This window comes from Polyodon spathula, chromosome 26 (assembly GCF_017654505.1).
Source record: "Polyodon spathula isolate WHYD16114869_AA chromosome 26, ASM1765450v1, whole genome shotgun sequence".
NCBI lineage: Eukaryota > Metazoa > Chordata > Actinopteri > Acipenseriformes > Polyodontidae > Polyodon > Polyodon spathula.
In genome coordinates, this window is record NC_054559.1 from 20,089,918 (window position 1) to 20,115,324 (window position 25,407).

At 48.7% G+C, this 25,407-nt stretch overlaps 4 protein-coding genes across 4 annotated transcripts in view; 1 reads left to right on the forward strand and 3 right to left on the reverse strand.

The window, feature by feature from the left end:
• LOC121300530 (single-stranded DNA-binding protein 3-like) overlaps window positions 1-2,369 on the forward strand; it is a 36,335-nt gene extending 33,966 nt beyond the window's left edge. The window contains exons 9-14 of the mRNA XM_041229095.1: window positions 711-765; window positions 946-1,016; window positions 1,390-1,468; window positions 1,716-1,744; window positions 1,940-2,041; window positions 2,294-2,369. Of these exons, the coding sequence (XP_041085029.1) occupies window positions 711-765; window positions 946-1,016; window positions 1,390-1,468; window positions 1,716-1,744; window positions 1,940-2,041; window positions 2,294-2,323 (366 nt within the window). The 3' untranslated portion in view covers window positions 2,324-2,369. The remainder of the gene's footprint in view (window positions 1-710; window positions 766-945; window positions 1,017-1,389; window positions 1,469-1,715; window positions 1,745-1,939; window positions 2,042-2,293) is intronic.
• A 3,695-nt stretch (window positions 2,370-6,064) lies between these two features.
• LOC121300909 (inositol-3-phosphate synthase 1-A-like) lies at window positions 6,065-13,673 on the reverse strand. The gene is made up of 11 exons (XM_041229890.1): window positions 13,563-13,673; window positions 12,080-12,202; window positions 11,260-11,421; window positions 10,947-11,076; window positions 10,461-10,654; window positions 9,975-10,124; window positions 8,959-9,174; window positions 8,696-8,860; window positions 8,467-8,580; window positions 7,765-7,982; window positions 6,065-6,985 (listed from the first exon to the last, which is right to left on the reverse strand). Exons 2-11 carry the CDS (start codon window positions 12,191-12,193, stop codon window positions 6,820-6,822), a joined length of 1,629 nt encoding a protein of 542 aa, XP_041085824.1. The 5' UTR covers window positions 12,194-12,202; window positions 13,563-13,673; the 3' UTR covers window positions 6,065-6,819.
• Window positions 13,674-16,340: 2,667 nt separating this feature from the next.
• Window positions 16,341-18,167, reverse strand: LOC121301059. The gene is made up of 2 exons (XM_041230163.1): window positions 16,963-18,167; window positions 16,341-16,899 (listed from the first exon to the last, which is right to left on the reverse strand). Exons 1-2 carry the CDS (start codon window positions 17,581-17,583, stop codon window positions 16,594-16,596), a joined length of 927 nt encoding a protein of 308 aa, XP_041086097.1. The 5' UTR covers window positions 17,584-18,167; the 3' UTR covers window positions 16,341-16,593.
• Window positions 18,168-20,801: 2,634 nt separating this feature from the next.
• The window catches only part of LOC121300531 (RNA polymerase II elongation factor ELL-like), a 20,351-nt gene continuing 15,745 nt past the window's right edge, over window positions 20,802-25,407 (reverse strand). Inside the window, exons 7-12 of the mRNA XM_041229096.1 lie at window positions 24,508-24,601; window positions 23,521-24,058; window positions 23,027-23,093; window positions 22,352-22,523; window positions 21,341-21,385; window positions 20,802-21,215 (exon numbers count right to left, since the gene is read on the reverse strand). Coding sequence (XP_041085030.1) covers window positions 21,099-21,215; window positions 21,341-21,385; window positions 22,352-22,523; window positions 23,027-23,093; window positions 23,521-24,058; window positions 24,508-24,601 — 1,033 coding nt within the window. The 3' untranslated portion in view covers window positions 20,802-21,098. The remainder of the gene's footprint in view (window positions 21,216-21,340; window positions 21,386-22,351; window positions 22,524-23,026; window positions 23,094-23,520; window positions 24,059-24,507; window positions 24,602-25,407) is intronic.

A 25,407-nucleotide genomic window follows, 5' to 3' on the forward strand; every position in this document is an offset into this window, starting at 1 on the left:
CTAGCATTCTACACGAACACTGACCCTAACCCTAACACTGACCCTAGCATTCTACACGAACCCTGACCCTAACCCTAACACTGACCCTAGCATTCTACACGAACACTGACCCTAACCCTAACACTGACCCTAGCATCCTACACGAATCCTAACCCTAACACTGACCCTAGCATCCTACACGAACCCTGACCCTAACCCTAGCTCCGACACTGACCCTAGCATCCTACACGAACCCTGACCCTGACCCTAGCTCCGACACTGACCCTAGCTACCTGTTGTGATGCGTGGCTCTGTGTGGGAGACACGCTGACGAGCAGGATCTGATCAGACTGCTCGTTTTAATCGCCTCGCTGGTTTCGAAAGCCCTTTTCCAGGGAGGTTTAGGGAGTTCAGCTTCAGCAGCGAGCTCCGGGCCTCCTGCTCCCTGAACGCAGCGGTTAGACTGGTCTGAGCCTTCAGCTCTGCAGCCTTCAGGGGGTTTGCAAAGTCTACTGCTGAAAACATGATTCAGTGTTTCAGCAGGTAACCGCTGTTAGAAACAGCAGGTCGTGATAGTTTGATGCTGTTGTCTTCCAGTTTTGAGGGAGTGGTGTTTTTTATACAGTCTTGTTTTTTTGGGATATCCGCGAGGCACGCTCTCCCTGCTGCTGGCCTGTCCGTTACTCTGTGCTTCGCTTTTGTAAAACGTTTCTCTCTTGCATTTCCTAAAGGGTCCACCAGGGGGAGGCGGTCCACCAGGCACTCCCATCATGCCCAGCCCAGGAGGTAAGCCTTTTCAACAGACAAGGGAGGGTTCTGCTTGCTAACAGCAGCAGCAGGGTTTGTCCTTAAACATCCAGTTCAATAACTACACTTGCATTTAATTTTTATAAACCTACAGTCTGGTCCCATGACAACCTGTGATTAATTTATTTAAATACGTTCTCCTTTGGTGAATTTTTTCAGACTCTACAAATTCCAGTGAAAACATTTACACAATGATGAACCCAATAGGACCTGGAGGCAGCCGATCCAACGTAAGCACTGGGGTGGGGGTGGGATTGGGGGTGGGGAGAGGGAACGAGTATCGCCACACCTCCAGTGCACTGCCTCTGTCCCCCGGGCGGCTCTGACGGGGCCCCTCTCTGCGGGCGGCTCTGACGGGGCCCCTCTCTGCGGGCGGCTCTGACGGGGCCGCTCTCTGCGGGCGGCTCTGACGGGGCCGCTCTCTGCGGGCGGCTCTGACGGGGCCGCTCTCTGCGGGCGGCTCTGACGGGGCCCCTCTCTGCGGGCGGCTCTGACGGGGCCCCTCTCTGCGGGCGGCTCTGACGGGGCCCCTCTCTGCGGGCGGCTCTGACGGGGCTCCTCTCTGCGAGTGCCTCTGACGGGTTCCTCTGCTCCTCTCTGCAGTTCCCCATGGGCCCTGGTCCAGATGGTCCGATGGGAGGGATGGGCGCAATGGAGCCGCACCACATGAACGGATCGTTAGGTGAGAGGGGAGGGGCGGGGCCAGAATCTGTAAACTAATTAACATAACGAAGATTTAGGAGCCCAGTACTGGGTTATCGAATTTTAAAATAAAGTACTAATATGCAGATGCCTCCTAGTGTCTGAAGCAGGGATGCCAGTGTTCAGTATGGACTGCAGTCAGTAATGAGGAGTAAAGCTCACCTTCATCTTGACTTCATTTGTTCTGCATCTGTAATGAGTCAGTGTTTTATTTGGTTTTGTTTTAGGGTCTGGGGACATGGACGGGTTGCCAAAGGTAAGGTGTTTTTCTTTTCCCCCCCAACAGCAAATGAAATGAGTTTAAAACCGTTAGTAGCTTACAAATGGGTTTCAGTCAGGGTTCCAAACAGTCTCCAGTATATCCGAGGCGCTGGCCCCGTTTAATGAACAGTAAGTGAGGCGATTGATTGATTGATTAGTGATCGATTTGATCGATCTCCTTCTGTTCCAGAATTCTCCAAACAACATGGCAGGGATGAATAACCCCCCTGGCACTCCGCGAGACGACGGTGAGATGTCCGGCAACTTCCTGAACCCGTTCCAAAGTGAAAGCGTGAGTACAGCCTCGGGCAGGGCCACCGCGCCACTGTGCCACCGCGCAGCGCCCTGACATGAGGGGGGGGCAGCTCCTAGCGCAGAGCACTGACACCCATTCCAGGGGTTAATGCGTGCTTGATTAGCCACATTGTACAGATAACGAGCTCAGGGGTGTGTGTGCGTGCGTGTTGTTGAAGAAATTTTTAATTAAATGTATGAATATTCAAACAGTTGATTGCACCCTCTGTTTTTTCACTGTTTTTTCCAGTATTCCCCCAGCATGACGATGAGTGTGTGATTTTTCCCCCACCACCACACCTGCGAGATCCCCTCCCCCCCTCCCCGAGGGATCTCCCGAGCTCCCTCCCTGAGAACGACGGGCTTGCATATTCACGTACAGCACCCAGCAAGGGGCAGGACGCGACCGCTGGTCTCTGAGGAGGTCACCAGCCAGCTGGTGGAACTTCGACCGACTACCGACCGACCCAAGAGCCAGTCGACCGACGGAGACCGACATCACACGAGACAGACAGACAGACAGACAGCAGGTGTATTTAAAGACTGTCCCCAAACACGTACCTGTATCTACCTGCAAACACATTTCCACTGTTCTTCTTGTTCTTGTTTTAATATTGTTGTAATGACATGGAAGCAACAGTGCCCCCTCTAGGTGAGTTGCCATTCAAACATGTAAAGGTGGTTGTGTGTGTTTATTTTAGATGTTTTTATTTTCCTGGGGGGGGGAGGGGGGTTGAATTATTTTAGTTTTTATGTAAAGGGCACATGGAATCACTAGGAAGCACACGCGAATGCAGAAGCACTGTGGCGACCGTTCTGTTTACAGTGACACATTTATTTCAGGGTGTGTTCTTTCTGCTTTGTTTCGTTTTCTCATGTAAATGTTTTAGAAGTGTCGCTCCTACTGCTCAGTTTTCACCAGCTCTTCAGAGGAGAGAGAAAGCTTCACAGAGCAGACAGGCTGTTTTCTCTCGTCTCTCCTCTGTGGGAACGGTCTGCATTGGGGGCCCGTGGCTCGAGGCCATAAGCTGCTAAACCCTTTTTTCCAGGACGTCCCGCAGGGAGAGAGCGAGACAGAGAGAGGAGAGCCTTCACTGCCACGGGCTGCAGCAGAGCAAGGAGCTGGGATGGGCCTGTTTCTCAACAACTGGAAAACTGTCTGGTTTTAATTGTTTTTTTTTTTTTAATCATGTGCCTAGTTTTTAATTTATATTCAAGATTTAAAAAAAATAAAAATAAACTTCACCAAGACTTTTTACCAAAGTTCTGGCTGGTTTCCTTGAAGTAACTGTAATTCATGCGACAGAAAGACTGACTGAGTGAGATTCTGCTGAGTGGGGCTGGGGAAGGGGGGGGGTTAGGGGACCATGTCCCCCCCCCTCCATTATAACAAACCATTAATAAAAGTTAAACACAAAAAACAAACTATAATATGCGTTATTTCTAGAAAATGTCCAAGGTTGTATATGTTTTTACAAATTAGTAACCCATTAGCATCCCCTTTGCATGGTCTCCTGAATTCTGAACTCTTATTGTGTTCAGACCTGCTGTTGAAGTGCGTTGGCAGGCTCCTGGCCCTGGTGTGAAGTGCATTGACAGGATCCTGGTCCTGTTGTGAAGTGCATTGACAGGCTCCTGGTGTGAGTGCACTGACAGGCTGTTGCAAGGTCCTCTCTCAGTAAGTTATTAGCCCCGCCGTGGTCTCTCTCAGACCTGTCTCTGAACAGCCCGGGCACACCCCTTCCCTTCCCTACACCCTCTTCAGTTCTGTATCATGTGTGTTCTTGATTGTTATGTTGTTGTTGTTGTTGTTGTTGTTGTTGTTTATTTAAATAGTGTATAAAACACACTCGCAAAATATGATCAAGGCTGACGAGGCGCGTAGGTTGTGCACTCCAGGGAAGGCGTGGTGATGCAGGCTGTTCTTGAGCATCTTCTCTGTGCCCGGTGAAACGGAGCAAGCTTTCTTAAAGGGACGGCGCGCCTGTCTGTAGCTGGAGCCTGTGATATACTGCAACAGTCCCATTGTAACACGCGGGGGTTAAACCAAGTCATTGCAGAACTGAAAAAAAAATAAAACGATACGAAAATGAAGTGTCAGTTTGCTGTAATGCAGTCCGCTATCGTGATCGCACGTCTGAGAGGAGAGACTGCAGCGCACGTTTAAACGCAAATCAGAGGACAGAGTTTTCATTTTTAAACCAAATGCATCTAAGTGAAGAGCGTACTCGTGGTCGCTTTTAGCTTGACTTTATCTTGTTAGCGGTCGCCCAGACTGTAGGGCAGCAAATGCAATACCAGCCATTGCGAAAACCAGGAACCGGTGACGTCATAGCTCGCTGCCACAACCCGGGGGCGGGGCTTTACCTGCCTGTCTTAAACAGAGGCACACGTGAAAGATTAGTATTTGTAATTTTTTTTTAAAACACAGTATAAGTGTTGTTGAATAAGAGCTGTGCAAAAAAATTGAATCGCTGCACCTGTCTGTCCGGTTCGGGTTAACATCGGTGATTTGCGTGCATTTCTTTATTCATTCTTCCCTCTGTTATTAGGAGGAGCCGCGGGGAAGCAGCAGCTAGCCAGTTTCAGAACTGGGTGTATAATTTGTTGCTGTAATTAGTTTAATAGCCATATTGTGTTATAGGGATTGCTACTTTTACATTTCGTTTAATAATTAATTAATTACAAATACATTTCCGTTCTGTCATGTTTTTTTCCCGTGTTACTCGCGGCGCCAGGCTGTATTTATTGGCGTTGTTGGTGTGTTTTAACCGGCAATATCGTGCTGCACACACGGAGTTGTGCGTTTCTTAATGTGTCCTTCGATTTTAATTAACCAATTAATTTAGTTAAACTAACACACCCGCCTCCTGAATACTGCATCATAATTCTGCATCCTGTGACAATGTAAATGCAGTGCAGTTAGCTTCCACTGGGTGGCAGCGCCCTCTAAGGAATAAACCCTCTTCATTAGTGATCTGGTACAGTCTGTAACTGGAGCTCACCCTTGAAGGCACAATCTGGTTTTATTACCTAGCAATATTATCACTGAATCAAACCCATAGGTGTTCAACACACAAGAAAAAGGGACCCGGAAGAAATGTTTCTAACGCTGATGAGGAGGAGGAAAATGAATGGATTTGAAATTCCTGGAACGTTCTTAGGCTGACAAAGACTTCTGGAAACGAGAAAATGATATTTTGACAGAGGGATGTTCTTGGAGACGCACCAGTTTCTCGCTGGTGATTCGTAGCGTGGGGAACGCTGTTCATACCACCTGCAAATATCCAGCTGTAAACGCAAAGAGGACCTTCCGAACTTGGAAAAGAAAACTCAAGTCAAAAGACGTTGCTGTTCCACCTTGGTCCGTGGGTCTCACTGCCCCCCGAGTCACTCCTGGTCTTTCTTCCAGCCTTGTTCTAAATGGCTCAATTAAACCTCCACCCAGACTCTGCAGGAGTTGATGACCTCATTGCACCTGTTAACCCTGGAGTGGAATGAGCCTCCAGGAGCGGGATTGGACACCCCTGGTCAAGGTAGTAATATTACAAGCGGACCTGGCAAATTAAGGCAGTTATAACAGGAGAAGAAGGTCACTGTCAATGGCGTCTGAAACCCAACACTTCAGAAACCACACACACACATTACATGCATGCGTCAGTGTGAGCTGTGCTTGGTTCAGTGAATATAAACTCATCTGCCCGGACCCTGCAGTGGTGCTCGTCAGTTCTGGGGCTCTCCCGGTCTTTGTTCCCCCTGAACCCTCATGTCCCCACATTCCCCCCATGCACTGCTAAGATTATTGTACTCCTCTTATAGTAACCTGGGATCTGGCCTGGAAAGGGCAGTGTCTACTCCATTACGTTACAGCTAGTTGTTTTTTTTTTTTAAGGCACCAGTTTCAAATTCCCGTGTATATCAGATCCACCTTGATGATTACAGCTGAGCTATGAACACCTGAAGCTAAATTTGACATTGAACAGCGTGCTTAAAAACAAAACAAACAGAAACCACACAGAGCTGCAGGTTCAGAAAGCATGTGTTTATTTGGAATGTTAAGGTGAGAGAGCGCTGGGCTGGGAAAGGTCACTGTGATGTCATACTGTAACTCAATGATGCCGTTTCTGCAGTCTCCCCCCGGCACGTTCACAAAACAAAAACCATCCATTAAAACTAGACAGCAACAATAACAAGAAACTAAGAGACTACGTTAAAAGCGCTTACAATCAGTGCTCACACTGAAGTCATCAATAACAGCAATACAAAATAACTACAGTACGACAGACAGCTGTTTACTGCACACTGACAGGACGATGTGGAATTAAGGGAGTGGTCTGGACACAAAGATATAATAATAATAACAATAACACTACTCATAATAATAAAACAGTTAAATCTTTAAAAAAAAAAAAAAATTGTTACAAAACATTACAGGCTAGTTTCACAGAGCTAGATTACTGCCGCCTGTTATTTTAGGTAAGGCAGTCCAAGACTACAGCTAATGGAGGTCTGTGAAACTAGCTGTTTAACCCAAACAAAAAACAAAACAAAACACAGGAGCCTTCGAATGAAGTGGTGCGTCAATCGGCCTGCCGAGCCGAAGTCCTTTTTGTGAGATTCGCTGTCAGGAGTGGTCTGTTTCTCAAGTGTAACGCCGCATTGTTCAGGTTCTGTCAAAGCACCAAAATGCAGCAGGAGGGTCAGTGTCACAGTCCTTTATCTTGTTTTGGACACACCACCGACCCAACCACCCAACCACCCCCGCACCACGCTGTCCTACTGCCCATGGAGCTTGACTAGACCCTTCTGGATGTGCCCGTTGCTGAGGGTTGACAGCTTCTTGGAAACTGTGTCGGTGATGCCAGGCTTGCTGCACAGGGAGCTCCTCTGCATCTTGTGCTCCAGCAGCATGTAGTTCTGAGGGGGCAGACCCAGGCAGGCCCTGTGGAAGGGAGGGAGGGAGAGAGAGAGAAACTCAGTGAAGAATCCTTACAGCTGACTCCTCTAAGAAACACAGGGCCACGTTTTTCACTGCAGTACTGATAGGAGACCCTGCCCCTGACACTGCAGTATTGATGAGACCCTGCCCCTGACACTGCAGTACTGACATGAAACCCTGCCCCTGACTCTGCAGTACTGACATGAGACCCTGCCCCTGACTCTGCAGTACTGATAGAAGACCCTGCCCCTGACTCTGCAGTACTGATAGGAGACCCTGCCCCTGACTCTGCAGTACTGATAGGAGACCCTGCCCCTGACTCTGCAGTACTGATAGAAGACCCTGCCCCTGACTCTGCAGTACTGATAGGAGACCCTGCCCCTGACTCTGCAGTACTGATAGGAGACCCTGCCCCTGACTCTGCAGTACTGATAGGAGACCCTGCCCCTGACACTGCAGTACTGACATGAGACCCTGCCCCTGACTCTGCAGTACTGACATGAGACCCTGCCCCTGACTCTGCAGTACTGATAGAAGACCCTGCCCCTGACTCTGCAGTACTGATAGGAGACCCTGCCCCTGACTCTGCAGTACTGATAGAAGACCCTGCCCCTGACTCTGCAGTACTGACATGAGACCCTGCCCCTGACTCTGCAGTACTGATAGAAGACCCTGCCCCTGACTCTGCAGTACTGACATGAGACCCTGCCCCTGACTCTGCAGTACTGATAGAAGACCCTGCCCCTGAAACTGCAGTACTGATAGGAGACCCTGCCCCTCACCGCATGGTGTTCTCAATGCAGGCACGCTGCTTGAACAGGGCGTTGACGATGGGCGTGCCCTCAGGGACCAGCGGTGCCTTGCACAGGTAGCTCAGGATGGAGAGCACGCTGTGGAAGCCCTGGAACTCCGGCTGGGACTCGGTGCAGAACGAGATGCGCTGACACAGCTCAGTCAGGATCACCAGGTCCAGGATAAGAGGGCTGGCTAGCAGGGAATCCTGCAGGGAGAGGGAGAGAGGGAGGGAGAGAGAGAGAGAGAAAGGGAAAGAGAGAGATGCTTTGTTTACGGAAATGCTATTTGCATACATTCCGGATGTGTGCGTTTGTACAGAGGAGCCTTATGCACGAAATATGAAAAACAGCTTAAAAAGAAAAAAAGTAGTTTTAAAACACATCATATAAATTACAGTTCAGTTTTTGCGTTTATTTGTCATACAATCAGTTCTTTTCAATAGTGGCCCCTACTTGTTTAAAAAAGTTCTATAGCACGTTTCTGCATTTATACCTGTGATTTACAGCTCGGCTATTTACAACAGAGTAAAAGCTGTTAACGTGGGCAGATGTTTCTGTCAGTGTAATAGTTATTAGAACTGTAATTGCTGCAGCATAACTATAACTGAACAAACTAGCAGTGCCATTATAACGGCAACTTCAGCTCCTGGTTCTGCAGTTGTACTGGAGCCCAGGAGTGCTGTGACTCACCTCGCAGGTGTTGTGCATGGCGATGGTGTTGGTTCCTCCCATCATGATCTCAGAGATGTACTCGTCCATGGCTCTCTTGCTGTCTCCCACGTAGGGCACGTACTTGATCACCACCTGGTGGCCAACACGAGACACTGCAGCGTTAGAACAGGAAGCTGGAGGGCGTCTCCGTCACATTACAGCAACACAGCCCCTGCAGAATTCACCCAGCCCCTCCCCGCGCACTCACGCAGTGGTCAGGCTTCTCATCCGGCCGGTACAGCACAGGGTTCGACTTCACCACGTCGTCCACCACGTTGCTCTTGGAGATCTCCTTGGAGCGGAACTGCTGCGGGGCAGACAGGTTCATGCCATCGTTGTTGCCCAGGTGGTTGTAGCTCACGATGGAGGTGGGCTGGTGAGGGGGGAGGAACACACAGAGTTACAGTTTTATCTGAAAGCCTCTACAGAAAGGTCGCCTCCCGTTCCCTGAGCTTGCAGCCTCTCTCTCACCTTGAGCCCCGCGCCCACGAGGAAGTCCACCAGCACTGACTTGATCTTGGTCTGCCCGGATTTGAAGTCGTCTCCCCCGATGAAGACTCTGCGCTGCACGGCCAGCTCCACCGCCCCCGGGACGAAGGTGTTCTGCGGGGAGCCGTTGATGTAGGCGCAGCCCTCCAGGATACTGGCCACCGCGAACAGGGTGGAGGGGGAGACCTCCGCTCCGATCTGAGAGGCACAGAGTGGAGGGTGGGACAGCATGAACAGAATCAAGTATTTCTCTCAGTCTAGGGGCACTTCACTGGTTTGAGGTCCCAGCTGTGCTCTCTACAGCCTGTCTTGTTAAAGAACTTGACAGAACTAACACACCCTCTCCCCTCTCACTCTCTCTCTATCCCTCCCTACCCACTTTAAGCCATGTAAACTCATTGTAGGAATTGTTCAAACAATCTGGCGAGGAGCCACTGGGAGGACAGACAAGTTGAAGGAATTGCCTGAAGTTTGCCCGCGGGTTCCATGTGTTTAATCTTTCATTCATTGACATGCCTGTGTAGGGAGGAGGTTTTAAACCACCCTGGTTCAAAGACTTCACACCAGCTGCACACATTGTCTCTGACAGCAGGAATATCAACTACATTCATGAAAACAATTACTAAGTTAATGAAACAATGAAATTAAGAGACAAGCTGCAGTGTTCCTTCTGTCCCTGGGAATGGAGAGACAACCCAGGGAGTAACGACAGTCTGCCGTCAAACCAGTGAACTCCCAGGCCCCAGGGCAAACCGGCTGTCCTGTTCCACAACATGCTGCGATTGCTATGGAAACAGCCTCAGGCGAGTCAGCTGATGTGATGTCACCGCTCGAGGGGGGCTGCCATTAGACAGAGCCCCGTGCGTGCCAGACGGTCTTATTATTAAACTAGGACTAAACTGCTGTGCAACGGGAGTCTGATTCCCATCCCTGCGCAGGATGCACGTGGCTCCCTAGCACAGCGAGAGCACACGGGGTCTCTCTGAACCCCCTCTCACCTCAATGGCCTTGAGCAGGTTGTGTGCCGTGTCATGGACTCCCGGGGTGACGTCACAGAAGCGCTCTGTGTTCGCGGTCCACAGCACCACCACCTTGTCCACGCCGCTCTTCTGCTTGAAATCGCGGATATCCCTGCGCACCTGCTCCAGCTGGGAACGAACCGCTTAGTTATTTACCAATCAAGACAGGAACAGAATATTTATCAACACACAAGATTTAGCTGAGTGGTGCGGTTCTCAGTCTAGATGGAAGGATATGTGCCAGGGACAGAAATAAGACTCCTATTACATTACAGTTACACCCACGCCGCAGTCACAAGCTCAGGTGTGTCATCCTAAACTCACTGTGAAACCAGGAATGGATCAACCGCTTGGCAACGGGAGCTTTAGTTCCATCCCTGAACAGGCGAAGAGTAAATTAACTATAAGGAAGTATAAGGGTCCCGTTTGGGGATATTTAGGACAAAGTTGTATACAGACGCACACCTGCTCTTGCTGGGTGCCCTGGATGAAGTTGTCAGCACGCTCTCCCTGATTGGCTGCGATGAACTCGGGGAAGAAGATGGAGGGTCTGGGTTTCAGCTTCTCCATGTGGGGACGGAGCTGTTGCTGCAGCGACCAGTCAAGCACCTGAGCGCGCTCCATAGCAGCGGCCAGATCCAGGGAGGAGATATCCCAGCCTTGGGAGGGGAGAGGCAGCTGTCAGCACTACAGACTGACCCCTGACCTGGAGACACAGCCAGCTAACACAGGTCTACAGAGCATGAAGGGTCGCAGGAGGGAATGACCCCACAGACTGAGCAATAAGAAAAGCATGTTAAACGCGGATCGCATCAGCGAACAGGATAACGCAACACGCACACTGGCTCTACAGACACAGCAGCACAATATCACCTTATTGACAGAGCATGAACACAGCAAAGGGGGCTATGCAAGCAGGCTGGGGAGGCAGGGGGAGACCCCTGGACCTACCATCGAAGACGATGTCGTTGGGGTGCACCATGGGCAGCAGCCTCCCGAACGGCACATAGACGTCGCCCTGTGGACCCGTGCCCAGGCACACCGTGGAGGACTGCAGCAGTGAGCCCAGGTAGTTTGCACTCTGCCCGGTGAGGAGAGAGAGGACAGCACGGGGTTAATACCTGAGACACCTGTTTCTAGCACGGCTCAGCCTGTTTTTCTAAGCTATGCATTGAGCAGCTATATGCTAGTTGTAAGGTATTAGATGTTATCGATTCTATGCCTCCCCCACCCTCCCAACCCCAGTTAATCCTGCCCAGTTTACCTGGATCCCAGTCTTGGTTCTCCATGTCATTCCCAGCTTGTTGGCCAGCACGGCGGCGGTGACCGTGGTCCCATTGTTGCCTCCCCAGCCCACCAGCATGACCCCCAGCTTGGGCACCTTCCTCTCAGTACGGAACGTGAAGTGGGTGGTGGAGGGCTTGACCTGAACGCAGAACAATGAGGTGAGCTGCAGGGGGCGCCACTCAAATCAAAGCAGCGCTCCGAGACACTGCTTCTCATCAGTGTGTGCATTTCATTCTTGTTAAATACCCTGCTCTGTGCAGTGTGCTCGCAATCACTCTCTCTATGGCAAAACCTGGAAATGAGACTCCCACAGGCACCCATTCCAGGTTTTAATACAAGCCTGATTAGCCACAGTAGTGTACAGGTAACAAGCAAGACCAGGAACGGATCAGGCTGCTATGCAATTGGGGTCTTATTGATCGCAAGCCAGACAGACAGACGTTTTAGCCAGCGCCCTCTGTGGCATGCCGATCTAAAGTCTGTCTGCTGGGTTTCTACTAGTTTGACCTGTTTTGCAGTTTCTGGCCGCATTGTTATTTGCATTGCTTTGGAAACTGCTCCAGCATTAGGGCAGGAGTCCTGCAAACGGAAGGGTGTGGAACACAATAGAGAAGTGCAGCAGCGCGCTGCGATCGCAGGATTTCGATCACCCGGGCAGCAGCGTGAAGCAACACTCAGGAGTGACCATGTTTATTTAGTCAACTGTAACTACTGTACAGCTGGCCGGAGCCCGCTGCAGTGCTCCCTCCCTGGGAGCCCGCCCAGCCACCCCCGGGCCGGCACAGTGACCTCATTACCTTGTAAGTCCCGTTCTCCAGCGAGACCTCAGCGCTGTGGTATGGGTACTGAGACTCGATGTACTTCTCGCTGTATTTCACGTTGGGTCCTTCAATCTTAATCAGCATTTCCATTGTCAGGATCTGCAAAATAATAATAATAATATACTCACATGTTGCATAGGGCAGGGAAACAGCGGAAAGGAATATCAACGAGAAACTGTCCTGCGGGCATCTGATGATTAACCCACCCTGACCCTAACCCCACCCCAACCCTGACCCGAAGCAACCCCAACCTCAAACCTAACCCCAGCCCTTAGGAACCCCGTGAAGCCCGGAGGACAGTTTCCACTGGATGCTGCTCTGTGCTGCGCGGAGGGGCTGGCGTTCACCTCCTGCTAGTTTTGTTTTCGCGTCGTGTCACACGGGTGGAGGCAGTGTATCGCAGCCCACAGGCACAGAAGCAGAAACCATTCGACTTGTTGAGAGTGAATAAAAAGGGAAACACCGAAAATCGGTTGCGTTTGACATAATTAGAACACCGATTCTAACATGCATCTGTTTTTACAACATTTATAAATATCACGAAACGCGTGCACAGAATCAGATACTATTTCATGAACTAAATGTAACAGGTGTGGTTTATTGTCTTATTACTGATGATAATGAAATGAATATTATTGTATTGATAACTATTTGTTTTGAGAAAGTAATCGAAAGCAGTGTCCATTGCTGCTTGTAAAGTCCCTGAGAATAAGCGTGTATTATGAATTGGGTAAACGGTGTCTTGTAATTTGCCCAGAACGTCAATATTTTTGAACAAAACTTTCTGGGAGCATAGTAATGTCCCTCAGGTCACAGAATAACGCGTTTTTATACATGTATATAAAAAAGAAACACCATTTCCAAGATGCTACTGTAAAACTAATTCTACAGCCAAAAACACAGCTGGACCAGAAAGAATTACAGCAGCAGCAGCACTGTGTGTGCCTCGTATCCTTCGTCTCCAAAAATATAAATAAATACCCCCAAAAACACGCCGTGCTTTCCAGGACTTGTATCAGGTCTTAATACTAGAAACCGGTGCTTGTTTTCACACACATATTCACAGATTTAACCTTAAACTTGTTACGAAAACAAAACAAACAAAAAAAAACACTTAAAACAGTCACTGTTGTAAAGCTTACAGCGCGCTGCCAGTTATGTAACGATACCCAATAAGACAGGCGGCATAATTTCAGCGAATGAAGGAATGAATGAATGAATGAATGAATGACAGCGACAGGCTATGGCGCAGTTCAATAGGAGCGAATTGCTAAGCCAAGCCAAGCCAGCATTAACACAGTACATTACATCTCAGCGAGGCTCTTAGGAAAACCTGTACGCTGGTCGTGCAAAGCGACAGAGAACTCACACGCATGCCAGCATTCATCTGGCAAATAATAATAATAATAATATATTATATATTATATATACATATGCATGCATGCATCTGGGAACTCACCTTTTAAAACTGAGATTCAAAAAGTTAAAACTGAGTTTCCAAAGTTGGCTCTGAAGTGCTGGTGTATAACTTGCTCGCCTCTCCACTGTGTGCAAACCGAGCTCTGAAACGCGCAACAGCTGATCGGTGTTATCCAGTAAGCGGGAAGGGGCGGGGTTATGCCACGCTGCCACACTCGGAAGGGGGCGGAGTTTAAAAATTCCACTTGCAGCAGAAGGTTCTAGAAATGTTAGCTGATGTTGTACAACAAGTTGTGTATGAACGTGGACATTAAAAAACTATATACAGATATTTTATATGTCTTTAAAGGGAGCCCGTTTTTTCCCTCACCTCCCTAAGAGAAAGGGCGCTCCCTTCAGTCCAGGGCAAGCTAGAGGCATGGAGACTGAACTGCTCCCTCCCTCCCTCACCCCCCTAAGAGAAAGGGTGCTCCCTCCAGTCCAGGGCAGGCTAGAGGCATGGAGACTGAACTGCTCCCTTCCTCTCCTCCCTAAGAGAAAGCGTGCTCCCTCCAGTCCAGGGCAGGCTAGAGGCATGGAGACTGAACTGCTCCCTCCCTCCCTCACCCCCCTAAGAGAAAGGGCGCTCCCTCCAGTCCAGGGCAGGCTAGAGGCATGGAGACTGAACTGCTCCCTCCCTCCCTCACCCCCCTAAGAGAAAGGGCGCTCCCTCCAGTCCAGGGCAGGCTAGAGGCATGGAGACTGAACTGCTCCCTTCCTCACCCCCCTAAGAGGAAGGGTGCTCCCTCCAGACTACCTTCTGTAAGCAAGTGCAGATCAGTGAGCGGTGGATACAGACAGTGCAGTTCATTGAGAACGGAGACGCTACCAGCCAGTGAGCATGCTGTGCGGTCACTTCTTGGTCAATTTTCTTATGTTTTTGGAGTGTTGTAGATTTATTTCAGTTGGGTGTTGCAGGGTGCTTTTTTTCTGTTGTACTTTTCAAACCGTTTTCTTTCAGATTAAGCCGCAGCGGAGGCGAACAGTGCTGAATTGTTGTACAGAGTATTAGAGAGAGACAGAGGAGTGAATGTTTATCTGATAATATTGTGTGTCCTCCACAAAACTGTTTTCAGATAACAAGAGGGCACATTGTGTGGCTGTAATCTTTAGACAGGTGTGTGAGAATCAGCTCTACTATTCCCAATTGGAATGAATCTCCTACCCTGCAGTTCCACTGCAAGCTTCCCTAGCCAGGCCCTAAACTTTCCACAGCTTGTCAGATAATCCGATCTGGAGTAACAGCGCCACTCGGAATATCCTAGGCAACCCTGGTCTCCCAGCCTGTTCCAGAAACCTCAACCCCAACCCAGATCATTACGCTTCACCCTGTGTTCAGGGCCGCTTGAACGGACGATCTGCATCACAGTCTAAAGTACAATGAGAAGGGTGTCGTGGCTCTGAGTGTTTGCAGCCTGTGGCTCTATCAATCCCCTCCAGACAGGACCTTGTTCCCTGCAGGCCTTTAAATCAGTGAACCAACGTTGATTCCAGTCAGGAGTCTCATGGTTCAGCTGAGCCTGCTAGGAATGAGATCCCGGCTCAGATTCGGACTGAGAGAGTCGCATGCGAGCACCGCGGTTTATAGCAGGGATGGAAACAAAACTCCTCTTGCCAAAGCACTTTCACCCACTCCAGGAGTATCGGCGCTTGCTTAGCCCGTGTGTGTAGGTAATAAGACCAGGTATGCCTTATTAGTAAAGTCATAGCAAAACCAGGAATGGCTCAAACTGCTAGGCACAGGAGTCTCATTTCCATCCCTGTATTGTCTTTTAAGTCCAGGCTGACCAGCAGCATGACTGGCAGGAGAATGCAGCGGTGTCACTGCTGGTGGATCTTGACCCCTGCCCCTCTCCCTGTTAGATACACACACACAGAGAACGGTATCACATGCAGCTCAGCCCTGGAGCCAGTGAGACAGTTGCTTGGGGGAGGGATGTTAGGATTGCACAGAGATAAAGGGCGCACCTCCATTCACAAGGTCAGCTGGTTCATTCCAGGGCAGGCAGGGTTAGGCAAATACTGTCAGTACGAGCAATAAACAAACTAATCCAAGCAAATAATCTTCTGACTTGTGCAAGAACCTGGGCGAGAGTCCTTGCAGGGCGTTCCAAGCAGATCCTGGAATGAACCCAAATCGAAGCCGGGTTGAACGCCATGGTTACAGGACCCGGACCGCGCAAAGCTGTTCACTTCGATAAGTGAAGGACATTGTTGGAACGAGGGCCTGGGTTGGATGCAGGGAGCCACGCTATCACTGATTACACCTCTCTTCAGGTATCAATCCCAAACTTTAGGGAGGTTTGTTCAACGCAGAAAGAGAAAAGGAAAGAGCTCTCCCCCATGAATCACCGACCCGAAAACTAGTTTGCACATTTCATTCAACACCCAAGGGCTGGTATCAAGGTGACTCCTGCAGGTACAGCATTCCCTTTAGGAGTGGCTGTCACTGCCCAGGACAGTGATGTACAGAATACATGCTCTGCAAGAGCGTCACAGGCAGGGTGTGCTGCAGACGAGAGAGAGGAACAATCAGACCCACCCGAGCTTGTTATCTGTGCACTGTGGGTAATCCTGCTCGTATTAGAGCTTGGAATGTATGCACCTGCTCTGCAGCTGGAGTCTTTATTTCCACCCCTGCCTGAGGGCAGTTTCATTTCATGTGTGTGTCCGTTGCTCGCAGACACCTTTCCCAGCCTCCTGCCTCACCGCTTGACTAGAACCCGACGCAAGGTCAAGCAGCACAGTAAAGAAATAAAACTCTTCTCAAAGCCTGGGGAATTCCTCTTTTTTTTTTTTTATTTATAATTTTTACAACAATTTAGTTGGATCACAAAGGGTTAGTTTACAGTGAAAAACGTATGAATACAGAAACTGTCTCCAATCCCAGGGACAGTCAATTACAGTCAAGTCATTTTCTTTAAGGCAAAAAAACAAACTGCAAAAATACTTTTTTTTTTAAACCTGCTAGGGATAGCAGGATTCCACTTCGTCCCCCCCAACCCCTCCCTTTTTAATAAGGTTGCTACCTTTTATAGGAATGTAAACAAGCTCTGTTTTTTTCTGTATAGTGTGCTTACAATGCAAATCAGGGTTTGATTAGAAATGAATACAACAATATGTATTACAACCCCCCCATGGCAGAGACCACAGCCCCCACCCCACCCCTTTCCCCTCCATTTGAAACATGTAAGAAATAAAGCTCTATACATACCTGTACAAGTTGGGTAAAGTGCATTTAATGTTATTACAAGGGTTAAGCCATTTAAATACAAGAGGAACAGGAAGGGACACCGTCTTGAAGACCACCGCTGGCAATCCTGAACCCACAACACTGCCTGGATCCATCTGCTGGCAATCCTGAACCCACAACACTGCCAATCCTGAACCCACAACACTGCCTGGATCCATCCGCTGGCAATCCTGAACCCACAACACTGCCTGGATCCATCCGCTGGCAATCCTGAACCCACAACACTGCCTGGATCCATCTGCTGGCAATCCTGAACCCACAACACTGCCTGGATCCATCTGCTGGCAATCTGAACCCACACAACACTGCCTGGATCCATCTGCTGGCAATCTGAACCCACACAACACTGCCTGGATCCATCTGCTGGCAATCCTGAACCCACACAACACTGCCTGGATCCATCTGCTGGCAATCTGAACCCACAAAACACTGCCTGGATCCATCTGCTGGCAATCTGAACCCACACAACACTGCCTGGATCCATCTGCTGGCAATCTGAACCCACACAACACTGCCTGGATCCATCTGCTGGCAATCTGAACCCACACAACACTGCCTGGATCCATCTGCTGGCAATCCTGAACCCACACAACACTGCCTGGATCCATCTGCTGGCAATCTGAACCCACACAACACTGCCTGGATCCATCTGCTGGCAATCTGAACCCACACAACACTGCCTGGATCCATCTGCTGGCAATCTGAACCCACACACTGCCTGGATCCATCTGCTGGCAATCTGAACCCACACAACACTGCCTGGATCCATCTGCTGGCAATCCTGAACCCGCACAACACTGCCTGGATTGATTTTTGGAACATTTTGGCAACATGAAGTGGAGAAGCCGATGAACCCACAACTCCACGGCTCAATTAATGAAGGGTTATTCTCCACAGAACAAAAACCAAAAAAAACCCAATAAAACTAAAATGACCCTTTTAACAGGTCAACTTCAGTTCCTAGCGACCCCCCCAAAAAAAGTTTCCTTGTGCCAACCCGACGGTTCTAGAGGACCGCATGCCTAACTTTAAAAGAACAAATGCCTTTGTATCGTGTAACCTGAACCCCAAGAGCCAGAGACAGGGTTGTAACACGATCTGATAAAACCGAGTGAAGAAAAAAGGTCAATAATCCACCTGAAGCACCCAGAACACTGTCAGTGCAGAACTGCCTTAAATACAGGGATGGAAACAAGACTCCAGCTTCCACTACAAGCTTGATAAGAAACAGCGTGTGCAGGTAACAAGCACAGGTGCGTCTTATTAAACTCATGGTTTAAAAACACAAACAGGAATCAACCAACTTGCTACGCAACGGGAGTCTTATTTGCATCCCTGTATTGAAGTGAGGGGGTACCAGCAATGTGTCCCAAGCTAAACACGGGCGCAGGTGAAGTAAACAAAGCTCTTTCCTCACAGGCTGTAGAATTCCAGTTAGCAGATGTTCACACAGCTGGTACAGTTCACTTTAATGACAAATACAATTCAGTTCCACAATCCAGGCCAGATCCCTCCCAGACCAGGGTGTGTGTGTGGCATGGGTTTTAATATTATTTCTTCATATTCTCAATATACCGTTAAGTTTACAAGTTTAGGAATACGTACATATTCACGGTCACTTTCCTTTGTGTACAAGTCATTGTTATGCAAAAATATTATATTACAGTTTAGCCATTTACAAACTGGAGATGAAGCCATTATATACCATTTCCTCAAAAACTAAATTCGTTGTATTCTCTCACATCTGTTAAAAGGTTTTGCTTTTTTTTTTTGTTTTTTTTAGATATCTACACATACACGCTCTGAAAATGTTCCCAATGGTCAAGCGTTAAAAAAAAGAGAAGTGAAATCCTGTCTTCATGGAAGATGAACATTTTATTGAAGTATTTTGGCTTGGTTTTAACCGCTAACCCTGCCCTATCGACCCAGAAATAAAAACAATATTCTGGGTTCCCTTTAGCCTTGGCAAAACCAACTGAACACAACCCCACTGCGCACACCAGTATGAGTTTCAGCACACAAACACCAAACAAAAATCACCAGTGCTCAGCCTGCCGGACACAGCGGCCTGTCCAGAACCCAGCAAGGAGAAATCACCACGCTGCAGAACCTGAAAACTGACCTTCCACAGTCAGCTCTGCATGAAGAACAAATGACACGCTAGTTACAGCGTTCAGTGCAGGGGCCACGTGTATCAGAAACAGACGCTCCCCGAGAAACAGATGCAAGAGGGGCTAAAAAAGGTGTGAAGGCTGTATTTCTATAGTTTAATGTTCAATATGCTTTACAGTACTGCTCTGGGCTTGCCTATGCTTGCGCATGCTTTCACTAGAGTAATCTTTTCTAAGGGAACAGTATTAGCCACAGTGACTATGATCGGAACTCTCCTGACAAGCTGCAGAGACACACTTCAAAACACCACAGACCTCAGCACTATCAAAGGGAGCTCTGCCTCAAAACTAGAGACGCCCAGCTGACTGGGTTTAGTGTATCATTGCAGGGAGAGCTTCAGAAATGTATCAGTTATTTTAAAAAATGAATAAATTGGTTAGCAAATAGGGGACTGGTTTGGGACAAAACGATTTAAGCACTAGGGGTTAGCGAAGCATGTAGATGTGAATAAAATCAAATTGAATTTGAGTTTCACTGCTTTTGAACCCAACAGTAGGAAGAGTGTCAAATTTATAAAACTCTGACCTTTAGCAACAGCAAAGAGAAATAAATAAATAAAATAAATACAACATTATGACATGAAATGAAAATTGGGAAAGTCGGTTTGTGTAACAATTGAAATGTGGTTTATAGAAAAACAGAGACAAGATGAACAAGCCCTCTGCCTCCCTGACATGCCTTTAAAAGGGAGCGCCTTCCATTCCGATCCCTCTGGCAAATCCCGTCAGAGCCTCCGATACCCCAAAGAGATTTTCTATGAACTCATTTATTTTCAGCTCAGGTTTAGCACCTGCGACCCGCAAAGCCCTGGGAGTTCAACGGGAAACACGCCCGTCTGATATTCGGTTCAACTTGTCTGTAGTGGAGGACTATTTTCAGATTAGTCGACTTAAATACAAGTAAAAAAAATCATATGATAAGGCTTTCCTAATGCTGCAAAGAAAATAAAAACGCACACACACACACACCGATGAACTCAGATACAATCAAACGTCTTCTGCAGCACAGAAGCGCGAAGTGGAGCCGAGGCAACGAGCGCGCTTCAGGACTACAGAGGGGCTGGCTGGTGCTTTCCATTGGCCAGGTTTGGAAGACACACCCCACAGGAGGAGGAGTCAGGAACATAGCGGGCTCCAACATCTCCGGAACCAAACCCCAAACATTTAGGGGCGAGGCGAGGATGGATTGGACAGCAGGAAGATCAACATTGAAACTGGAAAACTGTTGAAAAACGAGGAAGATTAACACCCCCCTCGAGTGAGAAAGAACAGCAGAATAAACGACACCCTCCTCCTCCTCCTCCACTGTGGCACGCTGGGGTCCCAAGCTGGAACAGCAGCAGAGCGCAGCAGGGGCACAGAGGGCAGACACTGTCAGGGGCTTGAGAATGCAATGAGAAAGTTTATATGCAGAGTTGTGTGTGGAGGGGGTAGGTAAAATAAGGGACTGGAAAAGGCTGTCTGATGTAATATAGGGCAACTGGCTGACACAGCTTTTCATAAATAATATAATATAATAATAATAATAATAATAATAATAAAAGGTTGAACATTATATTAAAAAAAACTTGCAGAACCAATAAGGATAAGTACTGATGTATCAGAATTATCATTCCAACATAAGAACCAAAATAAATAAAATATAAGGGACAATACAATACATATCCACAAGTCTTCTTAAGCTTCAGAACCTTCCATTTCTTTAACCAAGAAAAAAAAAAATCTAGAAGAAATACTTGTCACAGCTGATGTAGCGTTTGGCATGTCTTCAGTCAAATCCTTCAACTGAGTTTTGTTGTGCCCCCCCTCTGAAATGGTTTGCTAATAAAACACCACCCTCACAAACAAAAAAAAATCCTTTATCATAGAGGGCTTGTGGAGACCTGAACTTGGAATAATAATAATAAAAGGCGACACCCACAACACATCTTGAAGCACAATCTCTCTCGTCCTCTTCCTTCACACCCACAATGACAGCCTGCTGCCCCCACCCCACTCCCACCACCAGAGGGAGTCGCTCCCCCTCCATGGCTCCTTTGAAAATGGGAATCCAGAGACAGTCCAGCCCAGGAGTGTGTCTCCTCCACTAGCAGGGTCCAGTGAATGGGCAGTTCTAGTGCCAGCTCTGCAGGTGCTGATGGTCATACTCTGCTATCAGTTTCTTTATGTGAGCCAGCTTGCTGTGCAGGTATTCACAGCGGTTCTTCTCCTGGCTGTAATCGGGATTACTCTGCAAGTTATATAAAAAAAAATAAAAAATAAGAGCTAATTAAATTTGGAGATATTTATTTTTAGCAGTGTAAAATCAGGATTTGCAAAAGATTTCAAAAAGCCCTTTTAGAAAAAATTGTTTACCTTTTTAATTTTCCGATACTCTTGCAAGATCTGATTATGGATTGTCTGTGAAGAAAAATAAATCTGTAAGTTGGAGAGCGACGTGACAAAATAAACAAGTATTTACTTAACCCTGAGCGATACTTTAAGCACATTACAGAAACCAGGACCACAGGACCGAGTAAATGGAGACAGACTGGACCGAGGGAAGGAATGTATGGACCGCGTGCGTCTCAGTGCCCTGCCCTGCGCTAGCTGTACCTCGTGCATCTCAGTGCCCTGCCCTGCGCTAGCTGTACTTCGTGCGTCTCAGTGCCCAGCGCTAGCTGTACCTCGTGCTTCAGTGCCCTGCCCTGCGCTGCGCTAGCTGTACCTCGTGCGTCTCAGTGCCCTGCCCTGCGCTAGCTGTACCTCGTGCATCTCAGTGCCCTGCCCTGCGCTAGCTGTACCTCGTGCGTCTCAGTGCCCTGCCCTGCGCTAGCTGTACCTCGTGCGTCTCAGTGCCCTGCCCTGCGCTAGCTGTACCTCGTGCGTCTCAGTGCCCTGCCCTGCGCTAGCTGTACCTCGTGCGTCTCAGTGCCCTGCGCTGCGCTAGCTGTACCTCGTGCGTCTCAGTGCCCTGCCCTGCGCTAGCTGTACCTCGTGCGTCTCAGTGCCCTGCCCTGCGCTAGCTGTACCTCGTGCGTCTCAGTGCCCTGCGCTAGCTGTACCTCGTGCGTCTCAGTGCCCTGCGCTAGCTGTACCTCGTGCGTCTCAGTGCCCTGCGCTAGCTGTACCTCGTGCGTCTCAGTGCCCTGCCCTGCGCTAGCTGTACCTCGTGCGTCTCAGTGCCCTGCCCTGCGCTAGCTGTACCTCGTGCGTCTCCGTGCCCTGCCCTGCGCTAGCTGTACCTCGTGCGTCTCAGTGCCCTGCGCTAGCTGTACCTCGTGCATCTCAGTGCCCTGCCCTGCGCTGCGCTAGCTGTACCTCGTGCATCTCGGTGCCCTGCTCTAGCTGTACCTCGTGCGTCTCAGTGCCCTGCGCTAGCTGTACCTTGTATGTCTCTGTGCCCTGCTCTAGCTGTTTCAGCTCTGTGTCCAGCACAGTGAACTGCCGGGTGATGCTCTCTATCCTGGCGTGCAGGCCTCTGTACTCGTTGTACTCTGCGTTGAAGTCGTTCTTGTAACTCTGCCGCTGGTCTTGGGATGCGATCAGCGAGTATTTCCTGTAACGTGGACAGAGGGAAGTCTTTGAAACCTCAAAAGCACCACAGCTGCTATAACCTGGCCAGTTTCATTCTTTCAGTGCTAAATTGTGTCAAGCTGAACAGTAAACTACATTATATAGTATACATGAGAACATGACACTTACATGTATTTCTACACTATTATATGGTGTCCTTAACCCTTTCAAGGTGACCCCTTATCTGATTTCCTATGGCACATGTTAACATACAGTACCAAGATAAGGTGGGAACTTGAGGTCCTGCAGGACTGAAAGGGTTAAGGACGCAATACACAAGCTGCTGCAGCCCAGGATCATATTTGAGCAATTCTCAATCATGACATGTATACTAAAAATATATATATTTTTTTTTTTAAATACACACAAGTACTTTAGTAAAAACACTCTTATAGTTAAAAAGAATGTCTAAGTAAGTTTGCAATCTTTGGTGAGACTCGATATCCAATCTCCTATTCCTCAGCCTGTCTAGCGTGCGATGCTTACAATAAATAGTCTGGCATCTCCGATGTGGATGTAGGAACACTAGAATTGCTGCACGCCCCATTCAGGTCTGCAAGACAGCAAAAAGGATACCAAGTTAACTCAGAGAAATTATGGATATGCATACGTGGTGAAATCTCAGGTGAACGGTCATGCATGACAAACCAAATATTAAAATAGATTTTTATAACTGTATGAGATTGATCTTCCAGCAGTGCAGAGATTAGGCCAAAACAAAAATGTTTATAGTGAACAATAGAGGTCACTGTGGCTCCACTTTCTAAACACCATTTCACACTCTGAGAAGGTACTCATGAAATACACTTAGAGGAGCACTCAAAGTATCAGCTGAGGCTGCTAGGATGAGCAGAAGAAAAAAGAAAAAAAATTAGCTGACACACTACTTTGGGGAAAGAAAGGAGGACGGCTGGGCAGTGCATGTGCTGGAAGTTTATAAAAAGGAAAAAAGAAGGAATCACAACAAAAACACGACATACCCGTGCTGCTTGGTGGAACACCGCTCCCTTTCGTCTCTGTTATAAATTCACAGCCTCTCTTCGGTTCCGCGCTCCTGTCCTTGGATTTCTCCTTGTCCTTGTGCTTCTTTGATTTCTTCTTGGATTTCCCGTGCAGGGATGCGGAGGTGGCTCCGGGGGCAGAGGCAGGGGTTCCGGCTGTGGCGCTGGGGAAGGTTGCTTCGCTGGTCTGGACAGGGAGCCCTGCGCTGGGGGCCGGGGGGTGGCTCAGCCGCTCTGCTGCCGCTGCCTCCTGTCCCTCGCAGTCCCGCCCGTTGTGGCTGGAGTCATTGCTGACGTCCGAGAGGGGGTCGTAGGGCCTGGGGATCTCCAGCCTGTGCAAGTGGGAGCTGGAGCTCACCGGATCAGCCAGGAGCGGCGCCGGGACCCCAAGAGCACTATCCTTCCCATTGGAGGAGCCCACCTTCCCATTCAACGCGCCTTGGGCTTTGCTGGTCATGTGGGAGATCCGGGGCTTCTTATTGGCCAACGGGTCGATGAAGTCCACAGCGGGGCGTTTCTGCAGAACGCAAAGCAGTCAGGAAGGGAGTAAGTTTATTTCTCTAGACAGGAGGAGATACACCAATTTCATAGTCATTTAAAAAAGGACTGGAAACCAATTTAAAAGATTACAGACAGGACACCAGAGAAATCAGGCAAGAAAATGTATACATTTAAAAAAAACGACAAAGTAAAACTATTACAAAATAGCCAAGAAAACAATCGGTTTGTTTTTCTCCTTGGTGGAACTACGTGTCCTCATTGAACCTGGCTGAACTGCATGTGCTCTTCTCTAAGGTCAGCACACCCCCTTCACTGCAGGCTGACCCGACCCCCCCACCACCACACTCACTGTCCCTGCAACACTACTAATCTCACGTCCCACTAAATTCCCACGAAGGGAATGTGTTTCAGTTGGTTTTTAGGCGGCAGGCACCTGGTGCACACAGCCCTACCCCCGGCTCCTACCTGAGAGGGAGAGGCAGAGTTGCTGTGCTCTTTGGGTGGGCTTGCAGGGGTCTCCCCGGCTACACCCAGGCTGCTCTGGGGCTGGCACATCTTCCTGTGAACAACAAGCAGCAACAATTGGACCGCTTCTACAAACTGTTTCTAGCGGACCGCTGATATATTTATTTTCTCCTAGAATTATTTTTGTTTACCAATTTATTTTTGCATGAAATGCATAGATTTATAATACGTTTTACAGCCACAGACAGGATATAACCACCGCATTACACAGCCATCTGCAGCACGGATAACAGAAATGAAATTCCTGTGCAAAGCTGTCGAATTCGGGCAGTGTTTCAATGCACAGACTTCATCAGCTCTACCGATTTGATGCCAGAACTCAAAGGCAGACAACCAGGACAGAGCCCTGAAGAGCTAGTGTGAACCACTGCTGCTGAAAAAAAAAAAAGGGTTCACAACACAAATCAACAGAAGCAATGAAACCCTCCTGCTGCTGATCTGTCTTCACAGCATGACCCCGTCGACTCACCTCTTAGTCACTCAGGAAACACAGCGAGATTGCCGACGTGCAAATCTTGTGTTGCACAATATCTGGAGCAACACTGCCCATTGTTACACAATCTTCCGTTACGCTAGAAGTGATACACTTAGTGACCCGAGCTGCATGGAATACACACAAGGGCTGCAAGTAACAGATATAGATTATTTTACGGGTATCCAGAGAAAAAAAGAGGCGACACATGGAGGGGTAGCTCCTCACAAACATGCACGGCTTAATCAAAACCAAAGTGTCGTCGCCGCCGCCCCCCCCCAAAAAAGATATATCCTAGCCAAACAGGTACAGATTGCCCTGCCTTGGCACGCTGAGAGAGACCCACGCCAGCCTTGCTGCGCCCAGAC

Coding starts and splice junctions, on each gene's coding strand:
- LOC121300909 (XM_041229890.1), bottom strand. CDS start 12,193: ATGGAAATGCTGATTAAGATTGAAGGACCCAACGTGAAATACAGCGAG. Junction 11,422..12,079: donor TGGAGAACGGGACTTACAAG/GTAATGAGGTCA, acceptor TTCTGCGTTCAG/GTCAAGCCCTCCACCACCCA. Junction 8,581..8,695: donor ATGAGAAGCCTGACCACTGC/GTGAGTGCGCGG, acceptor GTTGGCCACCAG/GTGGTGATCAAGTACGTGCC.
- LOC121301059 (XM_041230163.1), bottom strand. CDS start 17,583: ATGGATCCAGGCAGTGTTGTGTGGGTTCAGATTGCCAGCAGATGGATC. Junction 16,900..16,962: donor TTGCCAGCGGATGGATCCAG/GCAGTGTTGTGG, acceptor AGATGGATCCAG/GCAGTGTTGTGGGTTCAGGA.